General features: G+C 37.1%; 1 protein-coding gene across 1 annotated transcript; it reads left to right on the plus strand.

Annotated features, from left to right (window-relative positions):
* The first annotated feature begins 1,348 nt into the window (after window positions 1-1,348).
* Window positions 1,349-13,021, plus strand: E(Pc) (Enhancer of Polycomb). Its single transcript, XM_017618745.1, has 9 exons — window positions 1,349-1,504; window positions 1,572-1,813; window positions 1,984-2,138; window positions 3,020-3,187; window positions 3,258-3,496; window positions 3,591-3,988; window positions 4,520-4,620; window positions 4,686-8,599; window positions 10,272-13,021. Exons 1-9 carry the CDS (start codon window positions 1,456-1,458, stop codon window positions 11,927-11,929), a joined length of 6,924 nt encoding a protein of 2,307 aa, XP_017474234.1. The 5' UTR covers window positions 1,349-1,455; the 3' UTR covers window positions 11,930-13,021.
* Window positions 13,022-23,478: the final 10,457 nt, after the last annotated feature.

Raw genomic sequence — 23,478 nt, forward strand, 5'->3', positions numbered from 1 at the left:
TAGAACTGTGAAAGAAGGTTGCTGAAAGATCGTTTATTGACGCAACTGTTACCGAACTACTATTTTTATGCAATCCCTTTGTTAAGAAGTATTAAAAAATGCAAATTCCAAGTTCTCGTAAATTTTGTTTATATGTATGTGGGTTTATTCACTAACAAAGAAGATATCAACTCACAAAATCTACGCAAAATGTTTTGTCTCCCAAAAATGTATTTCTTCATAAACCGCAGATGCATTTCTGAACTCGCAAAAAACTACGTTTATTCTTTTAGTAGTTGTAATTTTTTAAATTGGAACATAGAGCGATTAAACCTTGGAACGCAAGATGGCTAAGTCTTTTTGGCCACGGGTAGATGGATACCGTCTCTTAAAGCTTAAAAGTTTACATATTTCGTCACTGGTTCGCGTCTTAACTGGCCATTGTACTATTGGAGTCCTTGCGGTAAGGCTCAACGTAACAGCTGCGTAAAATACAATGAGGTGGGATCATCTCATTAAAGGCATCGTTCTATTTTTTCCCCTTTTTTCCATTCCTATTTGCATGCTATCTCATCCCAATCACAAATGGCATGAGTAGCAAACAGTTTTAATTTTCTAGTCCAAGTGCTGCCATATAACCTAACCTATTATTTAGATTGAACGAAGAACTCTTGCTACCAGAAATTCCAGAAATGATACTAAACACTAGTATCCTAAGATCATAGGATTTGAAGTCCACAAAATCCCACCAAATTATATACTGGTATGTACATGAAGTGTATATCGTTACCTTAATATAGAAAAGCCCTAACTCATATAGTCGCTGAAATGCAAAAAAGCCGTAACTGACTAAAATTTTGTATTACTTAAAATGACGTGGGGACTTACACATATACCGATGAAATGCATCATAATCAATCAAAAGGGAATTTTAAATATTTACTTAGTTGCGGCTTTTTGTATTGTCAGCGACTGTATGAGTTAGGGCCTTTCTATATTAAGGTAACGATATAAATATTTAAAACCTAACCTCTCTTAAAAACAATTATTTTCTATATGTATGTATTGAGGCTTTGTTTTCCCAAAATTCTTCATTTCCACATTTTGTGTTCAGTTAGACAAATTCTACGACTTTATTAAGGAAAAAATGTAGTCAAATAAAATCAAATTGCATTCTGCACGGAAGATATCAATCGTAACTTTACTTTTCTTATTTCAATTATAGTTATAATATGATGTGGCAGTGGGTCCAATGACTAACTCACTTAGACCATGCAGGTCCATTGTGATACTAGTTACAATATAGTATGGGTCTAGAGACCTACTCTTACCCTTTATAAATAAGAATATAATTCACTAATCAATTCCGTTTGCCTTCTGCTTTTCCAGGAGCATCATCTGCAGCGGGCAATATGTACTGGTCTCATTATACCGACACCAGAGGTTTTTACCACCGATCAGCAAGCCTACGATCGTATGTATCCTCCAAATTACAAAATGCCGCGGCAATTAATTCACATGCAGCGTAAGTGCCAGTTTGTGTTTTTCGTTTTATAACATTGTCAATAATTTGCCAATTGTCAATTTTATAGCGCTGGGTCTCGAGCAAGATGTACCAGATTACGATATGGATAGCGGCGATGAAGTTTGGATAAGCCAACAGAGTCGACGTCTTGATCTGACACCACTGAAGTTCGAGCAGATGATGGATCGGCTAGAGAAGAGTTCAGGGCAAATGGTCGTTAAGCTAAATGAGGCGAAGGCACTGCTTAAGCAGGACGATGAAGTCAGCATTGCCGTTTACGATTACTGGCTTAATAAACGTTTGAAAATGGTAATGATCATATTTAGATAAAGAAAATAAAGTAAAACTAATAGAGAATGTGCCAGTACTTATATGATGCACATTTTGTACCTTCATACATATATTTTGGTTCTAAATTGAAATTCAAAATACAAAACAAAAAATTGAAATTTGCTAAATTAAAACTTGCAATAATACAGCAACACCCGCTGATACTGACTGTGAAAACGGAGAATCGTCCGGGCTCATCTTCGAACAATCCGTACTTAGCATTTCGCCGACGCACCGAAAAGATGCAAACACGAAAGAATCGCAAAAATGATGAAACGTCCTATGAGAAGATGCTCAAGCTGAGGTGCGTACGAAAATACTTTAGTTTAGTTTTTTTTTTTTTTTGCAACATAAAGCGTGTAAATATTTACAGCTATAGTTTATTATGTTTGAGTTGATTTAAAGTTACGAGTTTGGTATTGTGAAGTCACGAAATATAAATGAGTGACAACTTGCAAATTGCTGTTACCGCAGATATATTATTCAAATTAGTCTACATTAGCATTCAAATTAGTTGATTTTGATACGGCAGGCCTTAATTGTAGCGAAGTTGAAAGCTAAGGACAAAGAGAAAACAAATAGAATTTTGAATATTACACTTCCATAGTAGAATTTATGCCCATAAAATTATAGAGAAGATAACCAATGGAAATAGAACGATACAATTACAAATTGAAACAAATGTATTAAGTCGTATATAAAGATGATAAATACAGAAATACTAGAACAAAGAAAAATTAACGTGGAACCAAAGCATTTCATGAAATCTATAAACAAGGAGTTCGGAATCGGTTTGAGAGTGTGAGACTTATATTTTTCTGTCCTACGAGACTACAACTTTATGCTGCCTCCGAACTTCATATGATACATGGGTGTAGTTATAATAATAGAAGTGTGCACGCAGTTATGACATTGTGTGGTGTTTCATGCCCAAAGTTCAGGAAAGGCCTAGCAATAAATAAAAAATCAGTAAATTACTATTCAAATTAAAACAACAATATCCAACTGACTCACTCACTGGTTTAGTATTAATTTTCCAATTAGCAAAATTAGTGTAGAAAAATACTTTGCCTTTATGACCCCTGCAACTTAAACCGCGTAAACCAAGCAGTAGTAGTAATCGCTGAGCACGTTTTTTTTTTATCAACAAAATAATACTAATTATTCGCGTACATACATAACTAGGCGCGACTTGCAACGTGCCACCACCGTGCTGGAGATGGTGAAGCGACGCGAGAAGACGAAACGTGAGCAATTGCATTTATCTATAGAAATCTTCGAGAAGCGATATCAGCTGCGCGACTTCAGTGGTGCTCTATTCTCCGAATTGAGTTCTTCGCTGAAGAATTCCAGGTATGATTCTTCTAAATACTTATTCGATTGCGCTTCCAATTACTTATTTACTTCACTCTCAACTTTACAGACCTGCGTTTGCCCCTTTGTATACGAATCAATACTCACACCATGCATCTGCGACAGGCACCACACCCACTGGTGTTGTATCAGCAGGTGCGGGGACGCATGCTGCCGGTGTTGGCAGTGTACTGGGGCCAGGCGGTTTGCTTACATCAACGGCGGGTGCGAATAGTGTCGCAGCCGGCAGTGGTGGACATCTGTATGCGTCGGCTTCGCAGTACCTGAATCCTTCAAGTTTAACCATTGGTAAGTTGCTTAATGAAATTTGTGTATTTTTTCACTGAATGTTGCTATTACTTAAGTTATACACTTTTAATTTTCTAACCCACCCTCTTTTCAGATGCAATCAACACTGGCGCAAGTGGTGGTAGTGGTAATCGCAAGGAGAAGCGACAGTATAAGAAACGAAAACATAAATTGCCGCGTGATAAGCAACAGCAGCAGCAACAACAGCAGCAACATCAGCAACATCAGTATTTGGGTGGCGTTAGCAGTGGTAATGGCTTGTCGGCGTCGGCGCTTGGTGGCGCAGGTGCAGCGTTAAGCGCGCAGCATTTGTTACATTTGCATCGTCACAGCTCATCGCCCGCTGCTAATGAGTCCAATATCGAGACGGAGGAGGAGGAGTTTGGCAGTGGTGGTTTGGGTGGTGGTCATCATGCGCACAAAATGGGCTCCGAAAGTGAGGAGGAGATACCGTTTGCATTTAGGCGGAAGCAACATTGCGACTATCAGAGGGTGAGCTATTGCGATGGCTAAAGATTAGATGTGAAATTGACAGTACAAATGAGCATTGTTTTGTCTAAACATGTATGTGTACATATGTACATATGTAAGGAATTTGGTAAAAGTCGTTTGCTATATTTTATGTCACTGTAATTTTGGTGAGAACACTAAAGGGCCTATTTCCGATGAGCAATTCCGATTGAGGATAAAAAAATATTCGTTTTCAGATCATATATTTCAGTTATATATAAAGCCCAATGGCGGCTATTTAAATATGGAAAATGCAACACTGATTTTGAATATGAATTCGCAATAAACTTAAATGCCATTTAAATTTTTATCTGAAATTGACCCTAAGACTAAAAGACAAGTGACCTAAACCAGAACATTCTAAGATCGGATAGATAAATTTGAGATTTTTTTTAAATAAAGAAAAATATCTTATATCTATATATTCATGTAACTACATATGTATATATAGGGATGATTTTCGAATTTGTAGAATGACAATTTACATTTGGTCTTTATTCATTTTGCTTACAGCCTTTAGTTCATGATGGCAATTGGCCTTGGGAATCGAAGGAAGATTGTGGATTTGGTGATCCGAAATATCGATTCACTCTAACATCCATTAAACATCCGAGGTGGATATATTGCTCTAAGCCAATTTAAAGTTCTCATTACATAATATGGGTCCACTTTATTTCAGACCTCGTTGCATTGGTTTCGCCAGACGTCGCATGGGGCGTGGTGGCCGTGTTGCTCTTGATCGCATAGCCACAGATATGGATGATTTTTGGTCACAGCTCGATTACACGATATTTGAAAGCGATACCACTGCGTTAACGACGAAATGCTCAAATATCAAAAAAGAGCCTGTGAAACCCGCCTCGCCACCCACGGTTGTTGACCTGCCGCCGCCGTCCAACATAGGTAACGCAGTTGGCCCAGCTGCCACCACAATCGCCAGCACCTCCACGACGACATTATTGCCTGCATCACAACTACCCGCCAACACAACGATCAAAGTCGAGCCCATCGACGTGGCAATAGATGTGTCGCCAATCAAAATCGATGCTAACGCCGCGCAAGTCAGTGACGATGATGGTGTTGAGGCCGACTTTGATGACGACGACTATGAGGAGGCTTTGCATACAGATGTGAATATTTCACGCGATGCCAACTACATTTCGTCCATGACGTTGTTACGACAGCGGCAACGTCAACGTATGCGCTTGCAGCAGAAACGACGACGGCGTCGACTGCAACGCCAAAAGGCCATTGAAGAGGGTGGCGGTGACGGCGCGTGCGTAAAACGGCAACGCTTCAATAACACCGACAGCGTCGTGGTGGATACAAAGTCAGTGACTGCGACTCAAAAGGTTCCGTCGGCAAAAGAGGAATTGCCACGTCGTTTGCTTCATCAGCTGTCCAAGTTGATTGATGAGAATAGCATGAATAGCATAAGCAGCTACTTGCTGAGCGAAAAAGTGAAACGTGAAAAGCTGAATGGCGATGACGTGTCCGATGAAGTTGTCGTCGACTTGGAGCGGCAGCAGCAGCAGCAACAACAACCGTGGCCAAATCGTTCCAATAACAATTTAATTAACTACAACAACAACAACAATAGTAGTAGTAATATAAATAAGAATGTAGGCGTTAGAGATAAATTCAATGTGATAAAAAGCGAAGGCACCACCAGCCCAGGCTCATTGGCGGCAGCGACGGTCTCAGCACCAGCGGTGGCAGCTACCGTGGGAGCGGCGTCGTCGACAACGACCGCCACTTCAACAATGTCCATGTCGTCAGCAGCACCATTAACAAAAGCCATCAAACAAGAACTAATAGATTGCACAAGCGGCGGTGCTTCAGCCGACGATTCGAATGAACCATTGAGCAGCATAAAGAAATCTGCATCTGCGTTAACGGACACCACATCCACTTCAGCTATGCAAGTGTTGGAGGACGAGGAGAATGTGAATTTGGCGCAATTGAGCAGTCTAATCAGACACACTGTGAAGAAGGAGCCACTGGACGATGATGCTACCGCGTCGCATGCATCGCTAACAACTAGCACAACGAAATTTAATTCTGCAAATTATGCGCATGCCAGCATCGACGATGAGGATATGTCAACGCCGCTAAATCAGTTGCCCGATGTCATACGCCAGCAGCACCGCCAGTCTTTGCAGTTCAATAACAAATTGAAGTGTCAGCAGCTTGCCGGCGATGTTCCATGCAGCAGTGGCATCAATGTCTTAATCGACGACACCTTGCCCACCACATTCGATGGTGACAAGTACGATTACGGTGGCAGTCTTTCGCCGACTTCAAGTCAGCGGTTGGATGTTTGCAATGAACTGCTCTCCGAAATACGCAGGGATTGGTTGCATTTTCGCCCGAAGACGCCAACCGATGACCTGTCTGATAGTAGTGATTGCAAGTTGTCGCCCTCGGAGCCACTGGTCGAGTGGACGCAGCAGACTCCTATAGCCGTCGAAATGCTGCGGTTGCCGTGTGATAGTGTTGAGTCAAAGAGAACTCTGCGCACGCAAAAAAACACTGAGCAGACGTTGAACAGTCTGTGGGATACACATTCCGACGATGCGCTCTTCGTAAGTAGTAGTTTCAAGTATGCTGAACTCGAACCAGACGTGCAGCTTCTACAGACTTACTATGCGCCAGAAGTGACGCGCGGCAGTAGCAAGAGTCCTGACGTTGGCGCAGCAGGCAATTCGAACTCGGCCATTGACTTCAATTTGAGCGGTGACTCGCTAACCGATATAAATCTTTTGGGCGACGGCGATGAAACGGATGAAAATATGCTCGTGAACATACTGAAGGAATGCGACGACATTAAGACTCTGAATCAGGCTACAAATTTTTGGAATGGCATACTCGAAGGTGAAGCAGAAGTTGATGAAGTAGCTGCTGATGTGGAGACTGACTTACTGGCATGCATCGAGGGGAAATCGTCGAAGCATAAGGAAGGCAGACGTGCTTCACGCACTAAAGGCAGCACCGGTGGTGGTTGTGGCGGCAAGTGGCGCAGTGGCTGTGCAATATATGGCGGCACAAGTTTCAACACAACGGATGCCACTAGCACACTTCCTGACGAAGTGTTTTTCCAAAAAGTGCAACCAAAAGTAGAGCCCGCCGACCTAGCTGAAGAGTCAGAGACTACAACGTCAGCAGCGCCTACTAATGCAATTATAAAGACAGAGCCCGTAGACGATTTGTCCGACCCAACAACGCCTAGTGTTGGTGGCTTAGTAACCGCACAACAGCAGGTGACAACTTCGTTAAGCACTATACCCGCGCAAATATTGCAAAATACGGCTGCAGCTGGCGTTAGTCTTGGTGGCGGTGCCACAACTGTCGCAAGCATACCGCATTTCATTACGAACAGCGTGCAGCCACAGCTTGTTGCCACGTCCGGAGTGGTACACCGTCAGCCACAGCTGCATATGCAGCAGCAGTTAATTACACAGCAACAGCAACAGCAGCAGCAGCAGCATCAGCATCAGCCACAAGTGCAGCTGCAGGAGGTGGCTGCAGTTGGTGATATTATAACGGTAACTTCAACGAACGTGCCACCATTGCAGCAACAGCAGCAATACCAGCATGTCCAAGTGCAGCAGCAACAACAGCAGCAACATCAAATATTGCAGCTACGACAACCCCGTCTACAGAACGTCATGCAGCAACTACAGCAAATTCAACAGCAGCAGCAACGTCAACAATTGCTGCAAATGCAACGAGATCTGCTATCCGGCGGGCCGGTCATAACTCAATATGTATCGGCAACGCCAACAAATGCCGGCACCACAACTGTTACGACCACGGCACTTCGCCAGCCTACACTCACACCAATTGGCGCCACAGCGACAGGAAATCACACTATCTATACCACCACCTCGGCGGCAGACGGCAGCATCATGGGTGGCACACAAAAAATTTACATACAAAAAGCCACACCCACAATCAGCAGCGGTACCGCTACCCTATCTGCATCGCAAGTTCCTAACAGCCAGTCGTCCGCAAACACAGCGCCTGCATCGGTTATTACGCTGTCCAATATGAAGCTGGAAAACAATAGTGATGGAGGTGCGTCCGCAAGTCAGACAGTGACGTCAGGTAGTACTACAAATATACTAACTATCGATGGTAATGGCGTCACGGCATCGCCTATGAGCACCACGGGTTCTGGTGTCAACATCATCAGTACGGCGGGTGGACATCAAGTGGCTGTGCACAATATTAGCGGTGGTACTATGCAGCATTTGACTAGCACCAACAACAGCGGTGGCACTGTACAACATTTGTCGTCGCCGTCAGTTTCGGGTGGCACTACGCCACTTATTGTTACAACAACGACACGCCAAGCGCAACAACAGCAGCAGCAGCAACTTGTGCATCAACCAACACAACAAATTGTGTGGCGTCAAATAAGTGGTGGCACGACGAATACTGCGTCAGGTGCAGGTACCACCGTTAGTGGTGCCGATGCTGCGGCGGCAATGGCGGCTGCAGCAGCCGCAGCCGGCTCGGCTGGCAACAAGATTGTGTGGGCCAGTCGTCCGGGTCAAAAGCGGCAGTTGAATGGGCCAGATGGAGCGACAGGTGGGTGAAATTTGAGGGGAGGAAAGAAATAGTTTTACAATTCTTAAAAAATCACAACTTAAAGCAGTGTCACACGATTGGTGCATTTGTACAGATTTGTACAATTTTATATTGGACTATTGCTGTAAAAAGAAAAAAATTGGGACGACAATTATTACAATACCTCGAACTTCTATTGAAAAAAATTAATAAACAGTTTTTCGTGATTGTGATAAAGAAAAAAAATTGTGCATTCACACGATTGGGATACAATTTGCACCAAACTTTGGGCGAATGTCCAATCGTGTGACACTGCTTTTGGGGTTGCCTAAAAACATTATTGGGCACAAGACATGCCATTTCTAGTATTAAAACAGTTTATTAGANATGTCCAATCGTGTGACACTGCTTTTGGGGTTGCCTAAAAACATTATTGGACACAAGACACGCCATTTCTAGTATTAAAACAGTTTATTACACTATAACACAACTAAAGCAGAAAGGGTAATTTACTATTAATGATAATTTTTGTGATTTTTTAAGTTTTCTTTAATCCTAGAACCATAACGTCCTTCCATCCTACGCTAAGACCAACTATGCGTAAATTGTGATTAGAATCCGCCTGATACAATCCAATTTGTTTCTGATTTTGTTGCCTAAATTGATAATTTTTATCAAACTATTTATTCTTCAAATAAAGTACAAAATTTTACAAGAAATTCCAATTTCACTGTATTAAAGAAAATACAAGGAGTAAATTAAATTTCAATGATTTGACAAATTTTAATTTGATGTTCACCACATACGCATATTTTATGCATAGACTTGTGCTGCACTCGCTCTCAAACGTTCAACTGACCACATATGAGTTGTGTTTTTTTTACAAATTATCCAGTAACTTGCCAGTAACTCTGCAGTAACTTTATTTCTAAGAATTTGCTCTCATAGAAAAAATTTGCAAAAAAGTACGCGAACGCTTTTCCAGTAATAATTTGCAAGTTTCATGAACAGCTGATAAATTGGTTGTTTATTCGCAGCATATTCCCAATAAAACGATATATTTTATATTTAAATATGTTTGTTTTGAAAATTTCCACAATAAAAATTCACAAACAGTTTCCTTATTAGTTTAAATTTCATACAGCAACATGCGATCAGCTGTTTTTCGTACTGGCAAATTCTTACAAGTAAAAATTTATCCAGTAAAATCCAGTAAAAACTTGCAACTTCAGCTGTCATTTTTCGCTCTCTCAATTTCCCCTACTTTGCAAGTTTTTGCGTACGAAAACGCCAAAACATGAAAATTCGTAAATACTTTTACTGGATTTTACTGGAAATGAGTAAAAAAACGCAACTATGCTGTCCTCTTGCATTTCTGTATACATAAAAATACGTGTTGCACGCACTGCCGGCGTTGGGTACCGTTACAGCATGGCACACTTGTGCAATCTTAAATTTACGTATATTATGGTTCTAGGGTTAATCCATTACAATTTGTGTAACATAACCCTACTTTTTTAATCTTCTCTATAAACTCTATTTTAATATTCATATTTATTCCAGACATAAACAAACNAATCTTAAATTTACGTATATTATGGTTCTAGGGTTAATCCATTACAATTTGTGTTACATAACCCTACTTTTTTAATCTTCTCTATAAACTCTATTTTAATATTCATATTTATTTCAGACATAAACAAATTATTGTTGAATCGCAAATTCTCACAACGAAAAATAATCACCCAACAACAGCATCAAATCCAAATCACAAAGCATTTACAACAATTGCACCACCAACAACAGCAGCAGCAACAGTTGCAACAACAGCAAGACGATGATGGCAGCGGGGTTAATACTCTCCATGATGGGCACACGAATTCATCAGGTGGGGTGACCACCACTTTGGTTGGAACGTCGTCGCAGCTGCAAAAAGTGCAGATGCAAGGGGGCAAAGTGATAAAAATGTCGTCGTACCCACTGCTCGTTTCCGAGTTGAATGTCGCACAGCAACAACAGCATCACCAACCACACCACCAGCAGCAGCAGCAGCAACAGCAAAAACACAACTCAGCGGCAATTTCTGCCAATCACAACTACAGCCTGCAGCCTACGACAGCGATAATAACCTCATCGCAGTCAGCTACACAGCAGGGCGCCAGCGGTGGCAATAAAATCTATCTGACCAGCAACAACGCCAGCGGTGGTGGAACCAATTTCACCATAGCCACAGCTAGTGAACTGGCTAATGCTGTTGCCGTGCAGCAGTCCAATAGCAATAACAGCGGTGGCGCCGGCAGCAGTAACGGCAACAGCAACATGGCACAGAAATTGCATCACTACAAGGAGCTGCAGAACGCCAACTTGAAAGTGAACTTTGTGACCACTTCTAACGCAGGTGGTACTAGTAGCGGTAGCGGTGGTAGCGCTGTTAGCGTGCAACATGGCAGCATCGTTGTGGATGCGAAAACAGTCGCAGCCGCAGTCAGTCAGTCGCAACAACAGCAGCAGCAACAACAACAGGCAACGGCTCAGCAACAGACAGTTGTGCTGAACAAAGCCTCGGCAAATGCCAATCTGCAGCAGCAAAAACTGAAACGCGAACGTATACTCAATATAATCGGCGCCTCGAATATGGAAGTGAATGCAACGAATGTCAATAATGCCGTAGTCAGTGCCGGCGGTGTCGGTCCTGTTGAGAATAGCAAACGTGTGCTCTACACAAGTCTGCTAAACGTGAAGCCGCTGCAGAAGAACAACTCTGGTCAGATGCAGATGCAAATTGGACCCGGTGGCATGACACACGCGCTCTTGCGCGGACGCATTGGTAACAATCAAACGATTTTCACGAATATGCGTACGGTCCCGATAGCGACGAGCGCAGCGGTGGGCAATGCAACCACTGTGCAGCAGTTGCAAGTATCAGCTGCTGGTGGTAGTTGCAATAACAGCAGCAATGTTGGAGGCAATGGAATGAGTGTTAGTTTGGCGCAAGTTACAACGAATTCGACGACATCATCGTCATCTGTGGCGCATATGCAACATTCTTTGGTAAATATAACCAATTCAAATGCCACTGCTGCAGCGGCGGATATTATAACCACAAGCAGTAGTTGTAATGATCTCAAGTCAATTGAGAGTGTTGGCTGCAACAATAGTAGCAGCGGCGGAAATACTAACACGGTGGCGTTGTCGATAAGCAGTGGCAGCAGTAATGGCAACAGCAACAGTAATAGCAATAGTAGCGTCGGTGGCGGTGGCGGCGTCAGTGCTGGCAATTCAACTCTCAATTCGGCGTCAGCGGCGACTGCGAACAATAATACGCTTGCTTCTGCAATAATCAACAGGTGAGATACGGGGAGCTAACTAACAATAAGCAACTATGAATATGAGCTAGAGTGCGCCGCACAGGTGGGCGCAGCCGTCGCCGTTGTCGCAGGTCGAGCGGCGGCAGCAGCAGTGTTTCGCATTTGGTGTGTCACAGCCGCAACCGCAGCTGCAGCTGTATATGTAGTGGTAGCACTGTTGCCGCAACAATATTGCCTATTGATAGAGAAGCGGTACGCGCGCTTTAATGGGGAAGCTTTAAAGACGACGGCGATAATGAAGCTGATATACAATTTCGTTTAAGCGTCTGGGCCCTACATTGAATGGAGTAAAGTGTTGAGTTGTTAGCGCTGACAGTCACTCTAAACAGGAAGGAAGGCAGCTGAGCCTAAAGCGGTGAAAGTGAAGAAGAAAATCACAAAAAAATACGACATCAAAAGAAATTACGTGCCGCCGCAAGCGACTCAAAAATACATTCTTAAAACACACTTCAATCGACTTGTGGTGGATGGTGGGACAACAGCGCTGGCCGTGGACGCCGCATCAGGAGCAGTTGTAGCAGCAGATACAGCAGCAGCAGCCGTAGCAACAGCAACAACACACAACAACTTATACCTTACCAATCTCTTGTAATTTTACTAGATGTTGTTGTTAATAATTGATAATGTACTTGTAGATTACTTGTAGATTATATAATAATTTATATATACATATATATATATGCATCTAAACATATATATGTATATATATACATACATACATACACAAATACTTAATGAGTTGAGCTGATGATATGATATAAAAAGAAAAGTAAACGAAAACGGAAAGAAAATAGAATGTAAAATGCTAGAGAAAGAGTGAAATTTGCTAAAGAAAAGAAGTACCGTTACGGCAAATGAAATTTTTATTTGTATAAAGAAGTCGTAACTATTTAGAGAAACATAAATTGGAAAAAGCAGTGAGCAGCAGTTGCCAGAATTGGTGTTGGCGGCTTTGAAGATTTTTTCGATATTTGATTAATCAATTATTTAGAAAAAAATGTGATTTTTTCATGCTTTTACAGTTATGCTGAGCGAGAGATACTAGTTATTTGTTTGGTTTTATATCTTTTTAAGGCAAAAACAAACAAAAAAAAAATATAAATAAAGCAAACACTTTTTTGATATTTTTTTGGCAGAAAATAATCGGTAGTTTATGTTTGCTTTTCAGATTTACTTTGGAAAATTTTGATATTTTTTCGGGATGCATCGATTTTACTTTTCGGGATTCTTAGTGATTCACTTTTAAATTTTTTTGGACTTGTAGGATTTTTTCGGGATTTTTGCGAACTCTTTTAGAATCTTACGAGATTCTTCGTCATTAACTTTTCCAATAGGAGATAAAAAGCAAAAATTTACTGGTATTTCTTGCTCGAAATAATGAAAGTCAAAAATTAACCAAAACGTTTTGCTTTTGAATATAAAACGCATATACCGTACGGCGTCTGGTATTTCAATGTAAATATTCGTATTAATAATTTATATTCGACATGGTCACAGCTTGAAGTACATATTTTCTGAAATGCAAGAAAAAAATATGCCTTGCGCCTTTCCACACGCAATTCTTCGCAGTGCTGCTCAATAAAAACAAAAGGGGGACGATTTTTTGTATTTCATTTAATTTATTTACATTTGCTTTAAGTTACATTGCAATACAAACAAAATACGCTAAATTTAAATATTTTTTTTTTTTAAATTAATATATTGCGTTTTTTTCAGTTAAATTCCATTTCTGTTTTGGTTTATTCTTTTTTTTATTAAACGACACCGTTATATAGAGAATACGTTTATAAGTAGGCGTTAGCTAGTAATTAAGTAACGCTTTAGCTATTAATTTCTACTACCACATTTTTTATTTTTATTTTTTTACGCTAATAAAAATTGTAAATCAATAAAAGAAGAAAAATGGAAACGTTAAAATTTAAAGTAAGCCTCGAGGTGAAGTATGTAGCTAGAGACAAGTGAGTTAGAGAAAAAATAGAAATAGAGAGGGAGAGAGAGCATATGTATAGTTTGATATGTCAAGAAGAAGGTGGTGGTAGCAAGGATAAGCTACCGCCGCAAGTTGGAATACAACATTCGCTTATTATGATATATGTATATCAGATCTTATTTTCAAGATCGACTTTTTACTTTTTAATAAAATCAAAGAAAATAAAATAAATAAATCAAAAACTATTAACAAATAAGCTAACAACCGATTTGAATTTATTGTTTTGAGCGCCAGCAGTTAGCCAGATGCGGTACAACTGGTTTTGAAAGTGAATTCAAAATTTTTCCTAGTCGAATTGGGTCAAACAGCGCAAATTTTTAAATCTTACAAATTTTAATTTCAAAATTGTTACGCTAAAAACTGGGAGTGTTCCGCTAAACAGGAAAAAGCCCCGAAACCATCGAAAATCCCCAAATTTTGGCTGAAAAGTCAAAATAGCTGTGAATTTATTTTGAAGTTTTCCAATTCTTCAAGCTTATAAGAACCGCTCAATAAAAACGCAGTTTTCGAAATGGATTTTCAAAACTAGTTTTCCAAAAATGAAAAACCGAGGATAGAGAAAGGAGTGCATGTTAGTCTGATAGAAGTTGAAGTTATTCGAAAAATAAATTTGGAAAAATTATCGAATTTTACACAAGATTTTTTGATATTATTTCATCAAATTTTAAGCTACGTTGTGACCAATTGTTTGAGGTTGTTGAAACACAACTTTTAGCCATTAATCTTCAGCGTTAAATACAAATTTTTGAAACTTCCACAAAACAGCAAACATTTTTTTTTATCAATTGGTCCAGCATAAAGCGAAAATAAAAGATAAAATTTTGTTTGAAAATTTATTTTTGAAGTCCACTTGATGAAAATTTTGCAAAATTTCGTGCTAAAAAATGGAGCCAATAGTGTATAAGGGGCATTGGGCGTTCTCTTTAACTGCAAAAAGTCTTCAATTTGATTTTGAAAAACATTTTTTGACTTTTCGCAAAACTTCAAAAAATTGTGTTACTCCAGTGAAAGGTGAAAGTTAGGCTCTGTTAAGGAGTAGGATAAAAACCGTAATTTTTTAACACAAATTTGAAGATTTGAAAATTATAGTTTTTTAAATCTGCAGTTAAAAAAGTGAAATTTTCGTTCTGAATAATGTGTTGAGAGCATTCGATGGAAACAGAAACTTTTATTGAACTGCAAAAGATTGCATGAAATATTTTTCGAGTTTTTAGTTTCAATTATCCCAAAATTAGACGAAAAAATAGTAGCCGCCCTTGCACTTGAGTCGTAATAAGTTCAAAATTAAATTTACATCGGGAGTTTCGATATTTAAAAATAGACTTTAGAAGTCTACACGACAAAATATTTTAAAAAATTTTGATTCGAAATGCACAACACTTGAATGATATAGCATTCATTCTAAACAAATATATTTTTCAAAACTGAATTTCATAGATTTCGGTTTTCAAGTATTTAACGCATTAAACTGTAGAATTTGTTTCTACGAAAGGCTGACAAATGCTACAAAATGAAGTTAAAACTATTTTTTTTACTTCCAAATTTAATTTTATTAACTTGTTTTGGAATTTTTTGATTTTTTGTTTAATTATGTTTTTAATAATAAAATTTAGGCCTATTACTTTTTTCAGATTAAATTTTTCAGTTTTCAAATTTTGTTTTTAGTTTTTCTTTTATTTTTTTTTTTGTAATTTTTCCTTTTTAAACCTTTTTCGAAACTAATTTAATTTTTCGAAAATGCTTTTTCACAGATTTTGGTAGGATATATTAAAATACACCCTCAACAAAAATTTGAAACTGTTGGTACCAAAAACAACGGAGTCACAGGCCACTTTTTAAAAAGGCCTGCCTGTTTTTGATACTCTTTTTTTATAATGTTTTTTGCTTCTGTAAAATAAAAAATTTGTTGGTTAGACCCTTTGTGAATTAAAGTAACAATATGTATCCATTTCTTTCCGAACGTAAAGGCAATCGGTTGTTGGCTAAAATTGAAACTTCATACAATCCATAAAATTCTTCAAAACACGCCCATGTACTTCCGCATATACAAACCTACATACTTAGTAAATATAAATAGCACCGCAGGGAGGGGCAGACCCTTTAAAGAATATAAAATAAAAGAAAATGTATGAACAAATCAAAGTTGGAACTTAGTTAAGCATTTATTAAACTTAAAAAAAATCCAATTGTTTTTGAATGTCCAAATAGTTTAGAAGTGAAAATACATATTGGAAAATTTAGAATTACCAGTTAAACGTGCTTTTCGAATTTCTGGTGAAGTGTGATGCCAAAATCGGCGTTGAAGTAAATTAAGAACTTACAAAAACAGTTATGCAAAATTTAAGCTACAAATCGGAGTTTTTCCCAAACTCAATGCAAAATTTACGAGTATGTTACGAAAAATAAAATTCTTAAGCATTTTTTCGCGAAGTTGACTCATTAATTTCCAACCAAATTTCTTACCTCTTACATAACTAGAACTATGTAGTACTACTCCACACACACACACACACACTCACACCGCAAACACTTTCATACACTCATTACAAACCGGTGTAAAAAAAAAGAATAAAAAATTAACATTAAAAAAAATGTGAATGAAAAAATGCTGTAAATAGTTAATAATGATGATAATGAATAAACTTAAACTTAATTATTACAATTAAATTATAAAGAAAACGAAAACAAATTAATATTAATGTTAATATTAAAAGTTATGTACTAAATAATTATAATTATAAAATATTACTGGTAATAAACGACAAACAAAGCGAGACAAAAAAGAACAGAAAAAATAAACCAACAAAAACAAAAAGCTTTTTTAAGATGTAACTTCAAAAAAAAAAAAAAATTGCGAATGTTAAGGTTTTTTTTTTTTTTTTGAATAATCGTGAGCGAGCGACGGCATGTCTGCTTCAGTGACGAGAGCTGGGATTGGTATGCGGAAAAATTGTTCTTTCATTTTTAAGCGTTGCGAAAAGTTTTGCAAGTTTGTGGGATTTCGTCTTTTCTTCTTTGAAATTTTTAAACGTTGCGAAAAGTTTTGCAAGTTCGTGGGATTTCGTCTTTTCTTCTTTGAAATTTTTTACAAGGGCAGTCGAAATTTTGCACTTAGAACTCTAAACCGATGGCTTGAAATTTGTCACACGCTTCAGAAGGTCGCCGCCGCACGGTATCCATTTACTTTACCAAATATATTATGCCGGATTTCCACTATGCATTGAATGGCAAACGTATCTTGGCATTAAATTATACAAATTTTAAAGACAAAATTGAGAATTGAAAAAGACCTGTGCCATAACGTTAAGAAAAATTGTCATTAAATTTGTTTCCAAATGGCATTTTTTAAATGGCACGCATTTTCTCTCATTTCATTTTGTAGTGGAAGTTCCGCATTAATATTAACTTGACGGGAGTCTAATCACGCAGAAAGCGTCAGTTGCTTGGTCATGGGTCAAAGGTTTGTTGAGGTCGTTTTTTCTCGATTCAGCACGTAACAAAAAGATGATTAGGGACCAGCTCGTAGAAAATTAAAACTTTTATTCATAAATTTTTATTTATAAGAATGCCTTAATTTCGCAACTTAGCTGCAATTCGACATTTAACTGTGTTTGCGCATGCTTCACATTTCCATCAATTATATGTAGTTTAGTACTAAAAGGCACTGGTTTTTGCAGTAATACTACAGTAATGCATTTACGAACTCGACCTGTATTTTATGCTTTGAATTATCATCGAAAGTCTTGAGGCCTCTAGATTTGTATGAAATATCTTTTGAGTTTCAAGTTAACTTTTTTTAAGGAAGAATGCTTTTAATTAACCGGCTTCAAAAGAGAGGAGGAGGTTATCAATTCGTCGGAATATTTTTTTTTTTACTAAAAACCACAAATCGATTGATTTAAATCAGAAAAGCTCATCAGTTTTGTCGACATAATATGACATAGTGTAAACTAGGCTTTATTAAACTTTTGTTTATTATAGTTATGAAAAACTATTAAAATTTCCTAAAATTTTGATTCACATTTTATTCACAAAAGTACGTAAGGCAATGCAACCGAACTTCAGTTGGGTGGCCAGTGGCTGAAATGGCATTACAGATGGCAACTGGCAACTGAAAGTTGGCAACTGAGTTGCTTTATTGGCAACTGCATTGCATTGTGATTGTCGTAGAAATTTTGATTGAGACAATTTATTTCTTTTTTCAACTGTTTCTTCAGCTTATTTACACTCAGGTCTTAGTTGCTGGTTCTTAAAAATTTTATTACCTTCAACTTTATAAAACTCAACTATAGTTGCTATTCATAATACATATACATTTTCATTTCAGTGGTTTTGCCCATCGGTAACCCAAATGCGGTTGCGTTGCCATCCATAATCGATGTCGCCTAAAAATCCAATGCGAATAAAAAGCAATTCTAGACAGCTCCTCCGGAAAACTTTTTCAAGCAATGCTATCCAGCGCCGTTGCGCCCTTGTTTAAAAAATGTTCATCATTTGAAGAACTGCAGTTGTAGTTCTCTTGGATCTCCTTAAGAGCCCTTGCTAAACATGTTTTTGCAAAAACCCGGACCAGTCAACCCAATAGAAATTTTGCAGGTCTGCTCGGGTACAGGCCTTGATGAAGAAAAAAATTGTTTAAGTAATCTTTCTAGCACCAAGATTGAGCATTTAATTAAGATTTGCTATGCCAGAAATTAGCCAAGCTCTATTAAGGCAGCTGATGGTTATTTTCTATTCAGCCTAAATTGACGAAGCACACTCTATCGAATTTATCGAGTGCCGTAATCTCAAAATCAAATTTCTAATTGAGATACATTCGATCACGAATACCATATTTCGAGCTCTGATCTTTGTCAAGTAAGCGATTCGGAAATTTATAGTTTTTGGAGTAAAGTTTGAGGACTATGTATATACATACATAAGACTGCATCGCCAAAAAAAAATTTAGACTTATGAAGTATCATTGGAAAGGTATTTTCTCACCCTTTTTATTTCTTTGCAAGTCTTAAAATATGAAAGATTTTATAATTCCAGTGAAAAAAGGGAACGGTTTTTTTTTTGTATGGGGAGTGATGCAGTCTAATGTAGCTTTTTCTCAAACACAAGTGGAGGGGTGGCCTTAACCCTAGCACTCGCGTTTTGATCTGAAACCATTTTGAAAGGTTTCACCTGAATGTTTTTTAGAAAAATTTGTTTAAAAATTATTCCAATATTGTGTAAAAATCGTTGTTATTAATTCGAAACAATGTACGGTCAAGCGCATTTCGAAACAGCAGCAGTCGGGAGGGAAATTCGAAAAATTTAACTGAACTTTCGAAATTTTTTTCAAGGTTAAGTAAATATGCCTAATATTTTATTACTAAAATGAAGATTGTTTGGAGAAACTACGTTCTCGCGGTTATTCAAGTAGCTTAGTCCTGTGTTTTTGAAACCAAATGTTCTTTTTTGGCCTTTATGATCCAGTTCGCCAATAAGGGGGCTAAATCATGAGAGGAAAAACTTTGAAATTTTGTTACAAATTTGGTACATTTTTCTAAATTTTAGACAAAGCTTGAAACTTATATTTAAATGAACTATACTTTTATAGAAAATATATGACTTTTTTTTTAAGGAAAAACATTATGACTTGTAAAACAAATGTGAGACAGACGGTCCGGAGCAATAATTTCCGTACTTTGGAAATTAAAATAGACTTTGTATTATATGAAAATAAATTAAAATTGATTTAAACATTACGGTTTGTTTTTATGACTTCTAAGGCAAATTTAAAAGGGGATTTTTTAAATTGATTTCATGAAATAAATTAGGTAAATAAATATAACAAACATATTTTTTAAAACAAACTTTTATTTGTGGTTAATAAGAAAAAGAAAACTCGACCCCCCACCACCTAACGGACATTTTTTTGTGTTATTTCTCTCCAATTAAGTTCTATAGATTCTAAATATAAAACAAATAGGACTCCTGCGCCATTTATCAGTCAAATTTTTTTATGTAGTTTTTTTATGTAACTAGTATACTTTTTAAATATGAACCAAATTGGACCATAAATACGGGTTTTCTAAATATCTTAACTCCGGCGCCATCTATCGGGCAAAATTTTTTGTGGTGTTACTCCCCTTCATGTAAGTATATATATGAGACATATCGGATAATAAGTACAGGGTTTGCAAATATCGATACCTGCGCCACCTAGCGGTTTAATTCATCTTTTATTATTGCATTTTCATCGGGTTCTGAGCTAAGTTTGAAATTAAAAGGATCTAGCTCATCGGGAGAAACTTAATGGGAGCTTGTAATAAATATACAAACTGCAGTCAATAAAATTTGCCATTCTTATTAATATATCTTTTTATGAATAAACGCTTTTCTTTACTTTTATTTAAGTGCCTTTAACTAACTAAAATAGCAAATTTTAATAGAAATTATGTGAAAATATTAATTTTTAATTTGAAAAAAAAAAAATACGTTGTTACCTTTAAGAGTTTAATTTAATTCCTGCATAACTCCTGCAATTCACATTATTCTACTCCTCTCTGCGCTCGTTCAAGATCTACAGCATGCCCGTCGCCCGTGCTTTTTTCCAGTTTTTACTTTGCCTTAGTTAATAAAATAATAAAAGTTAGATACTGAAATATATTTTTATTACATAATGAAAAAGTTATATATTTTCGGAGCATGCGTTTAGTTAATTTATCTTGTAAACATAAAACCATACGTATTACGTACAATACAACAACAATAAGAAGAACCTACTACTTTTACACTTATGACCATTATTTTTTATACCATTGAAATACAAAAAACAAAAATCTTAAAATAATAAAATATGTATGTATGTATATTATAATGTGTGTGCTCGTCATTGTGCATACTCTTAAAAAAAAATCTAACTAAAAAGCAAGCGATGCAAGCAGCCAATACAAATGCATTAAATAGCTTCTGAAGAAAAGGCTAGAAAATAATTTAGTGAGCGCAAGCGCGCAAACTATAAAAAAAAAATGTGTTAAACAACTCCTTAAAAACCTAACCTAAAAATTATAAACTAAAAAATTTAAAAGGCATACAAAATTTAAAATTAAAATTAAAAAAATATATATATACATATAATGAAAAAGTGTGTAGTCTACTTTAAGTTTAAGCGTAAAGATATGCATTAAATAGCGATAAAAATTAATTGCAAAACAATAAAGCAGCAAAATAAAAATGAAACGATGATTTTTAAATTGTTGTTGTCTGCAAGCATGTGAAATGTGGGAATGCATATAAAAGCAACAATGAAATAAAAAATCTATGATTTATGCGCGTAAAGAAAACAAAGAAAAGAAACAAAAACAAAACTTTTGTCTTTTAATTTTTCTAAATTTCTTTGCTACTTCCTCGGTTCAGTTGTTGGTTTTTCGGTCTCTAAAGTCGGTTTCATTTTGGCTTGAAAGGAGTATGTATTTTCAAAAATTACTTGTCGCCCGGCCTGCCAACTTGGCTCAAACCGTGCCAGTCTGGTCCTATTTTTTATTCCAAATGGAACAAAATTTTTCAATCTGGAGAAGTTTATATAACAGGTTAATCTTATTTTGCTTTTGGTTTGACACTTTTTTCTCCTCAGGATGGCAATTTAAGGATAGTTGGCAGCCTTGTTTGCTGAATCCTCCTTTATACCAATTTTCCTAGGGCAACATCGTATTTGATTGGCAGGTCGGACGAGCAAAGTGAGAATTTTCTTCACCCTTTTTACTTGAGTTTTGTATCTGATGTACATTCGCTTAATTCGTTGGTTTTTATGTAATACATACTAATACCTAGTTTTCACTAGACTAAAATGGCACAATGAACACAAATGGAGGTACTTACAATTTTTTTGAGAAACTTTCCCAAGGCTCAAATATAGTCAGCGGTTTGCCATAACCTGCGAAAATTTTCCTGGATTTTTCGGCTGTTTGATGCATGCGTTTCCGAACAGAGGGCTAGTCACCAAAAAAACTTTACATAAAATTAAAGTGTAAGACAAGTAGCCCCAAAACCTTCATTACGTTCACAAAATGGAAATGAATTTGGTAGAAAATTGCTTGTATTCAGCCTCACTACCTAATAGTGAGTTTCCACGAAGCCCAAATTGTTCTATTTCAGCACTATTCTCAATTTCAGCTTAAATTGCCGTGGGATTCTCAATTTGGCCCCACAAAAACTTCTTACCGGAAATAAGCAATCTCAATTTCAGTTTAATTGAGACGAAGTTGCCTAAACTTCGCGAATACGACCCTGAAAATTACGTATTGTGTATGATAAATAAATAAAAAGAAGAAAAAAGAGAAAACAGAACTCCATGTGAATAAACTATTCCCATATTTTAACAGTTGTTTCCAATTTAGTTTTTGTTTGGCTCTATAATTTTTGGGAATATTTGTTCACATGGAGTTCGCGATGAGGCCGAATAAAATAAATAAAAAATTATAAATTAATATATACTGTTATTGAGATGCCCGTGTAAACAAGTACATACATTTTAAAATTGAAATTGAGAGCTCTAATTGCGCAATTTGGGCGTCGTGGAAACTTCCTATAAATCATAAATTAGACGTGACTGGTAACCATTGGCATAGGTCTTTATGAATAAAAACTAAGCAATTGCCTTTTCTAAAAATTTCAGACCTTTTACTTGATTTAATCAAAGAAATTTAAGTAAAAGGTCTGCAATTATAAGAAAAAAACATTTGCTTATTTTTTATTCATAAGGCCCATTGTCTATTGTCGCGTCGAGTAAAAGTCTGGTAAAAATCGACATGGTACTAAAGAAAGGCGGAAATCTGGCACAAACCTCAAAAAGTTAAACAACTTATGAATACCCGAACTGTCATATGATATATTTTTTGAAAACTCACATTTATAGTACATTGAACCGTCATTTCAGTTTTTCAATTTTACAAAAAAGAGAAGTGACTTTGAACAAACAATTTTTATGGCTCAAAAAAGTTCCGTTAGAAACTAATAACGTCGTTTGTTGTGAAATATTATCTTAAAAATTCTATGTAAATCGATGCATCAGCGTATGTATCGAAAAATATCGACGTAAATTTCGATGTATCGAATCAAAGAAATACATCGATATATTTTTGCCACCGACTTCCCTTATTTAGTAGTGTTGAAAGTTCATCCGATTCGACTCTCGAAAAGCGACTTTCACTCGACGACACGACACTCGCAATAAGGCAGATTATTTTTCTCTAAATCATAAATTCGTATGTAGGAAACAATATAAAATAAAAAAACACGCAATTAAATTGCTGTTACTCGACTAAGAAAAAGGAATTAAGCAAGCTGTATGATGTAGCCGTTAGCAGTGCGCGCTACCATTCCGAAGGGTGTGGGTTCAAGTCCGGCTCAACCCAACACAAGTTTTTTTATTAGCGGCCACCCCTCGGCAGACAATGCCAAACATACGATTATGAAGTATTTCTGCCATAAAAAAAGCTTCTCATTGAAACCATTTGCCATTCGGAGTCGTCGTGAAACTGTAAATCCCTCCCATTTGATTGACAACGCCA

The sequence above is a fragment of the Rhagoletis zephyria genome, unplaced genomic scaffold (assembly GCF_001687245.7).
Source record: "Rhagoletis zephyria isolate East Lansing unplaced genomic scaffold, Rhagoletis_zephyria_1.1 Rzeph_scaffold_01698, whole genome shotgun sequence".
In the NCBI taxonomy this organism is placed as follows: domain Eukaryota; kingdom Metazoa; phylum Arthropoda; class Insecta; order Diptera; family Tephritidae; genus Rhagoletis; species Rhagoletis zephyria.